General features: G+C 51.1%; 1 protein-coding gene and 1 long non-coding RNA gene across 4 annotated transcripts in view; one reads left to right on the top strand and one right to left on the bottom strand.

Annotated features, from left to right (window-relative positions):
• Positions 1 to 12,203, top strand: part of RNFT2 (ring finger protein, transmembrane 2) — a 59,466-nt gene that overhangs the window by 4,132 nt on the left and 43,131 nt on the right. For 2 of the 3 annotated variants that reach the window (XM_075996603.1, XM_075996604.1), the window contains exons 4-6: positions 3,985 to 4,484; positions 6,391 to 6,467; positions 9,804 to 9,904. In XM_075996603.1, the coding sequence (XP_075852718.1) occupies positions 3,985 to 4,484; positions 6,391 to 6,467; positions 9,804 to 9,904 (678 nt within the window). The remainder of the gene's footprint in view (positions 1 to 3,984; positions 4,485 to 6,390; positions 6,468 to 9,803; positions 9,905 to 12,203) is intronic. The other variant, XM_075996605.1, reaches the window with a different exon arrangement.
• Positions 1,001 to 2,980, bottom strand: LOC109729854 (uncharacterized). The gene is made up of 4 exons (XR_012914250.1): positions 2,877 to 2,980; positions 2,408 to 2,557; positions 2,221 to 2,326; positions 1,001 to 1,556 (listed from the first exon to the last, which is right to left on the bottom strand). It is a non-coding gene; the product is annotated as an uncharacterized LOC109729854 (long non-coding RNA).

Below are 12,203 nucleotides of genomic sequence, written 5' to 3' on the forward strand. Positions count from 1 at the left end.
TTAATGTGTGCCAAATAGGCAAGTACAGAATCTTTAAAAATCACAGTTACATCACTCATGAGCTAGAGTTTCTATCTATTTAAATCCAGGAGAGTATGCACGTGGGGACCTGTTCTCAGGTTGGGACAGTCTCCAGCCCAGAGCCCCCTGAGCTAGCACCTCCATCCAAGGAGGAGGCAGCCAAACTTTTCCTCCCTCCTGTCCCCCAACATCTGTGCCTTGAGCATGACATTTTGGCTCCCTCCTCTCTGGGCCGATCCACTAATCCTCCTGGGTTGCCTCAAGCTCTAGCCCAGGGGTCCTCAAACTTTTTAAACGGGGGGCCAGTTCACTGTCCCTCAGACCATTGGAGAGTGTGCACTGTGGGCCCGGGACGAGTCGGCTGCTAAGCAGGACAGGCAGCTGCAGCAAAAACACCCGGCGGGCCAGATAAATGTCCTAGGCGGGTGGCATGTGGCCCTCGGGCCGTAGTTTGAGGACACCTGCTCTAGCCCTTAAGTAGTTAAGTTTGAAGCTCAGCCTCTGTCCCTCTAAGGAATATCCTTTCCCATTTAGGCTGAAATCTCGGCTGGATGCAGGGGAGAGGCCCAGGGAAGGGAGGCCAGCTATAAAAAGCCCCTTGGTGGGTTGAGCCTTCACTGGTTCTACTGGAGGCCCCCCTGGGCCCAGTGAACTCAGAGTGCTGGAACCCTCCATGGGGAGAGGAGGGTTCTCTAGGGCCCCGTGGGCAGCAGCAGAGAGAAAGTGGCCTCCTCCTGGGCCAACGTGGGCAGCTGCCAGGACTCTTGCTTTCTGAGCTGAGCTTCTTGAAGTGCAGAAAAAGCTCAAAGGCCCCTTGAGGTTCATAGCCATGGTGTCTGTTGTTGTTGTCATTATTAATATTATCACTATTGTTATCCAGAGCCCAAGGGAGGAGGACCACACATTTCCTGGGCATTGGGAGCCAGCGGGGAGGGGGCACAGTGGGGAGAGAAAGGATGTAGCCATCTTCAATTCAGTCCCTTGCACCAGGTTTATAACACACCTCCAGGTCCAGTTTGTGAAGCCAGAGACACCAACCCTGAGACCTCTCCAGCCCAGCATGTCCCCGTGCGGTGCTTCCCAGGTGTCCCTAGGGTGTAAATGGGTTTTCCATGGAGAAAACAAATTCCATGGTCAATTTTTAAGTTTGGGAAACAGCAGGTTTAAACAAAGTTAATATTTTTCAGTTGCAGTTTTTTTTTCTTAGAGCCTTCAGTGTGCGCGCTCATTCGTTCCTTCAAACATTGTTTATGGGGCGTGTTCTTTGTGCCAGGTGCGTTGTCCTGGGTGGGAGAGTTGCAGTCGTGGTCTTTGACGTCATGGAGCAGGGCCCAGGCTAAAGCTTTAGACTTGCAGCACCGACTGCATGCTAGAATCAGCAGGGGCCTCTGAGGAGCTTGAGATGCTGGGCCCACCCACAATTCAGTGGGTCTTCAGTGATGCAGTGGGTCTCTAGTGGGGTCAGGCACCTGTATTGTTCAAAGGCTCCTCCCCAAGTGGTTATTATGTGTGGCCAGGGTTGAAAGCACAGGTCCCTAGGGAAAGATAAGGAATAAAGGACAACTGGGATCAGTCCTGTGTAGGTGACATCAGGATGCAATGAGAACAAGGAGCAGGGGGCTGTCATTGTCTGGGAGGCAGGGGAGTCTCTAGGAAGAGAGGTTGTAGCTGAAATCTGATGGACGAGGAGAGTATGATGAGTAGGTGCAATGGGGTGGGGGTTTGGAGACATCTTGGTGATGGTGGCAGCCTATGATAGAAGCCCTTGGGTGGTGAGAAAGGACACAGGATGACATTGGGGTTTAGGGCCAAATAATCCAGGGCATGTGGCAATTTTATCTCTGGGCCTCAGTTTCTTTAGCAGTAAGATGGGAGCGATATTTGCAACTATCTGTAGGGTTTGTCTGAGACCGCTGGAAGGAGTACAGCATGGGAAGCTCTTGGAGGGCTTTGAGTGGGCAGGTGACATAACTGAATGCAGTCAGCCCTCCATATTCCCAGGGGTTTGGCTCCAGAACCCCCACCCTCGGATGCCCAAATGTGCAGATGCTCAGTCCCTTCCATATATCCTGGTCTCCAGGCAGGTAATAGATCATATGGGATCCAGCGTGAAAACAGTGTCAAACCTCCCCGGAAGCCACCCTCCCACTGCCATTTTGTGACCGGATGATATCTAGCATACGTTTATTAAGCACCTACTGTGTGCCCCGAGTTGTGGGGTCCAGAGGGTGAATGGAGCTCAGCCCTTGCTTTCAGTAAGCACGGGATGTCTGTCTCTGGAGTCCATGGGGCTCTGCGGAGCCGCCTGTAGGGTAAGAGAAGTAGGAAAGCTCTTTGCTCTTCCTCCCCCTCCCCAACACGTGCACACCGAGCAGATCGGCCCCACCTGTATCTGTGGTGTAGACTCAGTTTCCATGTAGTGATTCCATGTGAGAAGAGGATGAGCCCCGGAAGAAAGATGGCTTGCAGAACTTGGGGACACGGCGTTCGCGCCAAACGGCACCCAATTCTGGGCTCTCTGCTCCTCCAGCAGTGGCTGCAAAAGAGCCACAAAATCCTTTGCTGGATTGCAACCCCAAAGGTCCTTGCTCGGAACTAGAAAAAGCAGATTTGGAGACCCTGGAGGTCTTCCATACGAACTAGAGATAATAGCCCCCATGTATCGAGCACCTGTTATTGCAAAGGATATTTTACTGTGATCCCCCTCCCCAGGAATTCTAGGCAGGAATGGTACTTATGTCCATTTTCCAGGTGAGAAAACTGAGTGCAAGGAGGTAAGGCCCCTAGAAAGGGCAGAGCTGGGGCTGGAGTATGGGCCTCTCGACTGTCTTCTTCCCATAGCTTCTGCTGCTCACCAAATGCCAGCCATGATGGAGGCTGGCCCCTCTGGGGTACTGGGAGTCCTTGAACGTGAGGATTCCGGAGCCAGGGGTCCTTGGGTTTCCAAGGTTATTCTAGAATCATAGAATTCCGTGCTCCCTTTTTTTTTTTTTTTTTTTTTTTTGAGACAGAGTCTCGCTTTGTTGCCCAGGCTAGAGTGAGTGCCGTGGCGTCAGCCTAGCTCACAGCAACCTCAAACTCCTGGGCTCGAGTGATCCTTCTGCCTCAGCCTCCCGGGTAGCTGGGACTACAGGCATGTGCCACCATGCCCGGCTAATTTTTTATATATATATCAGTTGGCCAATTAATTTCTTTCTATTTATAGTAGAGACGGGGTCTCACTCTTGCTCAGGCTGGTTTCGAACTCCTGACCTTGAGCAATCCGCCCGCCTCGGCCTCCCAAGAGCTAGGATTACAGGCGTGAGCCACAGCGCCCGGCCCGTGCTCCCTTTTTAACAAAGTACAGTGGTTAGGAAAGCTGGCTCTAGAGCTTGTCTGCCTGGGTTCGAATCTCCCCTGCTCCATCCCTTGCCAGCTCTGCAACTCTGGGCAAGTTACTTTCTCTCTGCGTGCCTCAGTTTCTTTATCCGTAAAGTGAAGTTATTAGTAGGACCTGATTCCAGCTTGATAAGAGGAGTTGGTGAGTTAATCAACATAAAGCACTCAGAAAAGTCTCTGACCCATAGCACGTTTTCAGGAAGGTTATGACTCTATTGCTGTTATTATTTGCAGTAGTCTGCTAGGGCTGCCATAATCAGGTACCACAGACCTGGGAACTTAAACAACTGCCATGTCCTTTCTCAAAGTTCTGGAGGCTAGAAGTCCAAGATCCAGGTGTGGCAGGGTTGGTTCCTTGCGGGCTTGGCCAGTCGGTGGCCGTCTTCCCTGGTGTCTGACGGTCTCCCTTCTGTACCCGTCTGTGGCCTGGTGCCCCGTTGTAAGGCCACAGTGCTATGGGGTCAGGGCCCTTTGGGGACCCTACCTCAGACAAGGACAGGGGGTGGGGGTGGGGTAAAACAGCAGGGCCCATGCGGTCACTGGCACTGTTTGACCCTCCTCCTCCGCGGGGTCCTGTCTTTGCAGCCACCTGACTTGGTGGGTTTCTCTCCCCGCGTCACCCAGAAACCGCGGCCAGGCGCTGGGCCCGGAGGCGGGCGCGGATGAGGGCGGCGTCTTCGGAGGGCTGAAGGCCGAGGCGGCGGCCCCGCCCGCGCTCTTCTCGGGCCTGCCCGCCGGCCTGCCCGCGGGCGCCTTCCCGGCCGGCCTGGTGCTGGGCCCGCCGGCGGCCGGGGACCTGTTCGTGCAGATGCCCGCCGCCAGGGAGGACGGCGCGGGCCGCGGCGACGCGGCCGCCTACCACCACCGCCAGCCGCACCTGCACTTCCCGCACGGCGGCGCGCACCGCGGGAGCGCGCTGCTGCAGCACGTGGGCGCCGACCCGCGCGGCCGTGACGACGGCGACGAGCAGCCCGGCACGCCCGCGCCCGCGCTGTCCGAGCTGAAGGCCGTCGTCTGCTGGCTCCAGAGGGGACTGCCCTTCATCCTCATCCTCCTGGCCAAAGTGTGCTTCCAGCACAAGCTCGGTGCGTCCGTCCCCGGGGCGGTGCCCCAGCCCTGCGCGGGGCGGGCGGCCCCACCTGACACCCGGGAGCCATCGGAGCCCGCCAGTCGGTGCACAGGGCTGCGGGGTGCGATCCTGAGTCCGACCTGGGTTCCGGTCCTGGCCAACTAAGCTGTGTCACTCTGGGCAACTCACGTGGCTCCTCTGAGCCTGTCTTCTCATCTGTCCAGTGGGATTAAAAACTCAGACTGCTTGGGTCTGAACCCCAGCTCTGTCCCTTCCTAGCTGTGTGACGCTGAGTACATTGTTTAACCTCTCTGTGCCTCAGTTCTGTCATCTGCAAAATGGGGGTTATGGTAGTGTTCTATTTCATGGGATCACAGTGACATTACATTTGAGTTACTATGTGTAAAGCATTTAGGACAGGGCCTGCCCAAGAGAAAACGCTGTGCAAGTGTAGGTTGCGATTTTTATTCTATTCATTATTAGCACACATTTAAATGCTTAACATAGAGCCTGGTGTTTAGCAAGTGCTCAATAAATACTACCTATTGTTGTTATTATTGGGGAGTAAGATAATGATTCATAAAGTGCTCGGCCTAGTACCCGATACATATTTCATGTTCAATTAATGGTCTCTGATACATTGTTATTGTTGTTATTAGTACTGTTGTTATTAGTGCATGCTGTCGCTGTGTTCTGGAGGCCTGGTGGGCTATTGTTTTAGCCCCACAGTAGGAATGACAGTGAGAATTACCCCAGTGGCCTACGACTTCCCATAAGAAAATGTCCTGAGGAGATAAGCCCAGCCTTTATTTCTTATCTTCTTCTCGCTGGCAAGTTCCAGCCAACTCCGTTCACTCTGCCTGCCTTGCTGGGGTGCTACCATATCAGCCCCTCCCCCTCTGTTTCTAGAAGTGGAAGCCAGTATGTTCCCCTTACCCCAAATTCTGGCAAACTCACAGCTAAGCTCTATTCTTGAGTGTGGTCATTTTTCTTTTCAGTTGGCAGGTTTTTATTTTGTTTGTTTTTAATCAAAGAGGAGACTAGGAAAAAAAAAAGGATTGTGGGGTTATTGGTTCTTATTTTATATGTTTTCAGTAAAATACATATTTTACAAAGTAGATCTGGGAAAATATGTAGAATATGCATATATGGGAAGAGCGAGTGAACTTTAGGCTCTCGTCACGTGAAAACAGAATTCTGTCTACAAGTAACAAAAAGCAGGACTTAAAAATCATTATTCAGGGAGAATTCCAAGATTGTTGCTTGGCAAATTGTGGTGATGTAATGACTTGTGGAATAAAATTCAGTTCTGTTCTCCCATCTGCCTGGGTCATGTTTGCCTGTTTAGCTGGGATTTTGTTTCCCCCTTTAACATTAAACTTTAATTCCTTATGGTGTCATCGTCTTTTTCTATGGATGCTTTTATTACAAAATAACACACCTCTGATTCTTTTGGAAAGTAGAAATAATAAGAGGTGCCATTTACCAACTGCTAGAGATTATGTTCTATCAAGTATCATGGAAGTATTACCCTTCCATGGGGTAAGTGTGGTTGTTGCTCTGCCCATTTTACAGATGATGAAACTGAGGCTCAGCAAGGTTCAGTGACTCGCCCAAGAATACACAGAGAGGAGGTGGCAGAGCTGAGTTTTGAACCTTCCCAGACTACACAGCTCATGCTCAAACCTGGTGCTATAAAGTGTCCCCACAGGGGCCTACAGCCTATCCCGAAATCAGAATGGCCCGGGGTCCCCCAGTGGTTTCCATGGCAGCCCAAATCCCCCAGAAGTGGGAATTTTCTCCCTCCCCTGTCAGCTCCACGGGGACCAGGGATGTGTCTTTTGCCAGCGCTGCTCATGTCCTGGGCTGGGCCTGATGGATGAGTCTAAGCGGGTGACGTCTGTCCCCCCTCTGTCCCGCAGGCATCGCCGTGTGCATCGGGATGGCCAGCACCTTCGCCTACGCCAACTCCACGCTCCGCGAACAGGTCTCCCTGAAGGTGAGTCCCCTGGCAAACTGGTCTCCTGTGGCTGCTGCCACAAATGACCGCGATCGTAGTGGCTTAAAACTGCACACATGTGTCGTGTGGCGGCTCTGCAGGTCAGAAGTCTGAGGAGGGTCTCTCTGCGCTAAGATCAGGGTGTGGGCAGGGCTGCGTCCCTCCTGGGGACTCCAGGGGGATCTCTGTCCTTGCTTTTTCAGGGTCTAGAGGTCACCCACATTCTTTGGCTCATGATCCCTTCTCCATCGGGCCGGCAACATGCCTCCCTGTGACCATCTTTCCGCAGTCACAGCTGCCCCACACTCTTTTCTGCCGCCTCCTCCTGCTTTTAGGGTCCCTTGTGCGATGACATTGGGTCCAGCCGGATAACCCAGGAGCATCGGCCCATCTCAGGGTCAGCTGATTCCGGCCCTAACTCCACCTGCACCCTTGATTCTCCTTTGCCGTGCGACCCGACATGGCCACAGGTTCCAGGGATGAGGACGTGGACTTCTCCTCGAGGCCATTCTCCTGCCTGCCACCCCTGGGCAGATGCCCGGGTGTTTCATCCTCTCCCCTGCCCTCCATACGGTCCGGCCCGTTTCTTCCAGCAGTAGCATGTCCTCCACGTGGCCCCCGGCCTAACGCCTTTGCCCTCCCGACCGTCAGCCTGTTAGCTCACTTGCACGCCCCCCCCCCCGCATACTTAAGGCCTTCCCCCTGATGCTGCTGGGTGGACACACAGCTTCAGCACTGTGCCCCTGAATGTCGCCCATGTCTGCAGAGCCCTGGCTGTGGGCCTGGCACAGTGCTAAGCCCATCGATATCTCATATCTCAGCAGATTCATCCCAGCAACCTGGGAGGGAGACAAAATCACTGTCTCATTTTGCCAGTGAGGAAAGAGTGGCTCAGAGACACTAAGTTCTCTGCCTGAAGCCACACAGCCAATGCAAGTGGTGGCATCAGGATTTGAACCCAGGCAGTTAAGCACAGAGCCTGTGCTCATTCCCGGTTCAAAGCCCACCCACCTGCAGGGCCTTGATTAGGTCACCTTGGTGATCTCAGGCTCAGACACTACCTCCGCAGAAGGGACTATTCACGCCAACTCATAGACCTGTTGTGAGGATTAAATGAGATAGTAGGTTGAAGGTGTCTAGCACAGTGCCTGGCATATAGAAACATTTAACTGAGCAATTATTGTGCTTTCTACTGCACAGGTGATGTCATAACAGTCCCCGCCTTCTCTGAGCCTTCTATAGCGTCATCTGCTTTCGTAAAAGCACTTGGGTCTCCCTGTGGCATGGAGGGCAGCTCAGTCTTCGTTTGCACATGAGCATGTTGAGGTCCAGAGTTTGGGACAGAGTCAGAGGTTCTTCTTGACCCTTAGTCTCATCTTTTTTATTTTTTTCTTTGAATCAGAGCCTTGCTCTGTCACCTGGGCTAGAATACAGTGGTGTCATCATAGATCATTGCAACCCCCAACTCCTGGGTTCAAGTGATCCTCCTGCTTCAGCCTCCTGAGTAGCTGAGACTACAGGCACGTGCCATCACATCTGGCTAATTTTTCTATTTTTTGTAGAGATGGGGTCTTGCTATGTTGCCCAGGCTGTTCTCAAACTTCTGGCCTCAAGCGATCCTCCTGCCTCGGCCTCCCAAGATGCTAGGATTACAGGTCTGAGCCACCACAACCAGCTCGTCTTCTTCATACAGTCCCCTTTCTGCTGCTAGTAACTCAAAACCATAGTGGGAGGCTTTGAGGGCTAGGGTTCTCTCAAATGTAGTAACATCCAGATGGTGCCTCAACTTGAATTTTAGGGGCTGAGAGTATGTCTGGATCCATGGACAGGCCTCCAGGGGCCCTTGACCCCCTATGAGGACACAGGTGACATTTTGCCTGTCTATGCATATTTTCTGTGACGGCAGATCTACACGACCCTCGATAATCTTAGGAATCTCAGCTTATTACACCCTTTGTCCTTCAGATTGTGTCTTCTTGGGGCGTTGCTAATTCCCTCTTCGTATTCCACCTGTGATTTGGATTTATAGACAATTAAACTGGGATCTATTATTTATCGGGGTAAAAAGGGCTGCCGAGTGCATTAATCACATTGATAAGAGCAGTTGGTTGGAGGTGGTTTCTAGCGCCGTTAACCTTGACCGCTTCTGGAATAACGGGCGAGTGGATTTGCACGTAATCCATCCGCTCTCTGGAAGGTGCATCGTGCCGTGTGTGGGGCGCTGAGCTGTGCCTGGAGACAGCGTGTCTTGAGCGTTTACCGAAACCACAGGGAAGGTTACGCTGGGGAAGTTATGACCTCATCTTATTCCAGCAACGAAGCGGCTCCAGGTCCAGGAAAAGACGGGGTTTTGAGAGTCAACAGCAGAGGGCTCTGCGTGCGTCTCCCAGGGCGGTGCCCAGGCACGAACGTGACCTTCTCTGCGCCTCTTCCCGACATTGCGTGCAATCGCTGTCAGGCCAGGAAGCTGCTGGGAAACTGCAGCCTGAGAGGGGTTTGCAGTTTGTCTTCCTGGGGACTAAGAGGAGCAAAGCCTAGGACAGAGAGGTGGGGCTGGGTTGCGGAGGGTCTCGATATCTGTGTGTGCGAGTTTGGATTTAATCCTAGCCATGTGGCCCTCCGTGGAACGGTCAGTCCAGGGCAGTGACCCAGAGGCCCACGCTAGGAAAGGCGAGAACAGAAATTTCCAACCTCTAGATCTGAATCTACTCTTCAGAGTCGTAAACTCTTAATAATCTAGGTCCTACCCCTTAGCAAGCCTGAAATATAAGTCTGTACCAGACTGAAAGTTTGCATTGAAAAATTTGACTTAATCCTGAACGACACCCGCATTTTCGCATGAGGACATGGAGGCTTAAAAGGCATGTCCTTGAGTAAGAGTTATTTACTTCTCTGTGCCTCACTTCCTCACAGCATCTTAAGTGCTTTAGTTCTTACAACTCTGTAAGGTAGATGCGAAGATATACCCATTTTACAGATGAGGAAAGGGAATTGCAAAGAGTTTAAGGAACTTGCCTGAGGTTGGACAACTCCACACAACCGACCAAGGATTTGAACTCAGGTCACCCACAGCCCTGGAGGCTGTGCTGCGAACCATGGTGCCCGCTAGCCTTTCTGGGTAGTTCTCCAACCAGGTGTCCACGCTTCTGTCACCTTCCCTGTGACCACCCTTCGGGTCCCAGCGGGGTGGGAAGATGCCAGTGCCCTTCTGTTCACCTTCAGCACCGCTTCCTCCAAAACTTTGACAAAGTGAAACATTGCCAGTCATCAGAGAACATTCTGGAAGGTTCCCCCATGTACGCCTTTGGTCTCACAGATCTCTTGTTTTGTCTCCAGGAGAAGAGGTCAGTGCTGGTCATCTTGTGGATCTTGGCCTTTCTGGCAGGGAACACCCTGTATGTGCTTTATACGTTCAGCTCCCAGCAGCTATACAACAGGTGAGTGGGGGCGTCTGACCCCACAACGGGACAGCCGGGGGCTTTGGTGGGCTCAGGGCACACACCTGTTCACTTGAGAATGACACGCCAGCTCTATGTCACATTGTAACTTCCGCATTCCACCCTGCTGTCATTACACACACATGCCTAAACCAGCACTCTCTAATAGAAATATAATGCAAGTCACCTATATAAGTGGACATTTTCTAATTGCCACATGGAGAAAACTAAAAAGAAACAAGTAGAATCAATTTTAATAATAGCCCAGGCTGGAGTACAGTGGCATTGTCCGTAGCTCACTGTCCTTAGTGGCATTGTCCTGAACTCCTGGGCTCAAGCGATCCTCCCACCTCACCCTCCCAAGTAGCTGGGACTACAGGCACGTGGCACGATGGCCAGCAATTTAGCTTCATTTTTCAAAAAGTGTTTGGAAATCACTGAATAAGAAAATGTTACCAGGGCACACGCCTGTCGTCCCAGCTACTCAGCAGGCTAAGGCAGGAGGATCGCTTGAGCCAGGGAGTTTGATGCTGCAGTGAGCTGTGATCTCGCCATTATACTGCAGCCTGGGGACAGATCAAAACCCCATCTCGTAAATAAAAAAGAAAGAAAGAAAATGTTGCCAGAATGTCATGACTATGTATAAAAACTATCAGGGCTGCTGGAGTTGACGGAAGATTTTTTCTGGATGGTTGGGTGGAGGGTTGGCCCTCTAGGACAGGACAGGGTTGAAACTCAAGTCAAGCTTTCAGATCGTGTCTGTCTGTTTAGAAAATGGACTTTGAGGAGTGAGCAGCTTCACTACTTTCTGAGGCCACCTCGTGAAAGCAATTTGGGGATTTAGTTCCAGGACATCAACACATACCACATACCCTGCAGTAGTTGCACCATCCAGAATGTCAGAGTCCGGGTGGAGGGTGGAGGAGGTGGAGTTTCCCAGAACCTTGGCTGGATTTCCGGCTCGTGTCATTTTCTGGGCATGTTCCCAGGCTCAAATCTCTGTGCCCCCATCAAAGCAGCCCCGAGTCAAACTGGCAGCACAGAGAGAGAGAGAGAAAAGCAACAGAGCCGAGTCCTTGTCCTCAAGGAAGTCACCAGTCTGTAATGTTTGTACGTGACACCAACCAACCATTATCTTAGTTGATCCTCTTTAGTGACCCATTTCACAGGTGAGGCAACTGAGGCCTCATGAAGCCCTTCCTAAGCAGTCTTAGTCCTGGAGACAGCCTTTACCAGCGAGCTTGAATCTCCTTAGGATTTGAAGTCTGATGACCCACATCAGAGTCTTAATTCTGCCACTTACCAGCTTGGTGTCCTTTGGCAAATAACGTAACCTCTTTGGATCTTCCCATTTTCTCATTTGTAAAACCAGAACCAAATCAGTTTTTGCCTTCTCTACCCAAACGGGCTAATTAGGAAGGCCAAATGTCAAAATACACATGAAAGTAAACTATACAACACTGGACATAGCATATCCTAATTAACATTATTTTATGGTTAATTACTATGATTGTTGGTGATGGTACCTAAGGAGGAGCAAAACTGAGAATAAAATATATCAGTCATTAAAGTTTATAGAATATTTTGGAAACAAGTGGGCTTAATGCTTAATCTGTGGGAAAACATTTTTGCATTCCCCTACCAAAAGCGAAAACAAAAATAGCACTGAGAGTAAAGGAATAAAACCTAGTAGATAAATTGAACACCAACTGGTGTCTTTGAGATAAAATGGAAAGAAAGTGTAAGGCAGATCTCTGTTCCGTGATCACAGAAGCAGAGAAGGTTTGACAGAGTGTGAAAGTCAACCAGCGATCCCCAGGGAAGGGCACAGTTAAAGTTCAGGGTCACACACCCCCTCCCTGTGGAGGGAGAGGATAGAGAACACTAACTACAGTCAGGATGCCTGGGTTCCAATCTACCTCTGTCCCTTTTGTTTGTAGGACCTTCTGCCTGTTACTTTACCTTTCTGTGCCTCAGTTTCCTCACCTGCAAAATGGGGTGAATAAAACGTGCCTTCCTCAGAGAATTGCTATTATCATCATCATTGTTGCATGACAGGGTCTATAGCATGTCTAATATCTCATCAAATCCTGCTAATAACACTGTCAGGGAAGGAATGATTCCCATTTTATTGATGAGAACACTGAGGCTTACAGAGAGAACTTTATTTGCCCAGGGTCCAATAAATGGAGAAGCGTGGGTTCAAATTCAAGTCTGTCTGATACTAGTACCCTTAGGTAGTGTGACTGACTCAGCCAACGGACTTCACCTCTCCAAACCTCAGTGCCTCATTTATAAA

Source organism: Microcebus murinus, chromosome 22 (genome assembly GCF_040939455.1).
Source record: "Microcebus murinus isolate Inina chromosome 22, M.murinus_Inina_mat1.0, whole genome shotgun sequence".
Classification (NCBI taxonomy): Eukaryota; Metazoa; Chordata; class Mammalia; order Primates; family Cheirogaleidae; genus Microcebus; species Microcebus murinus.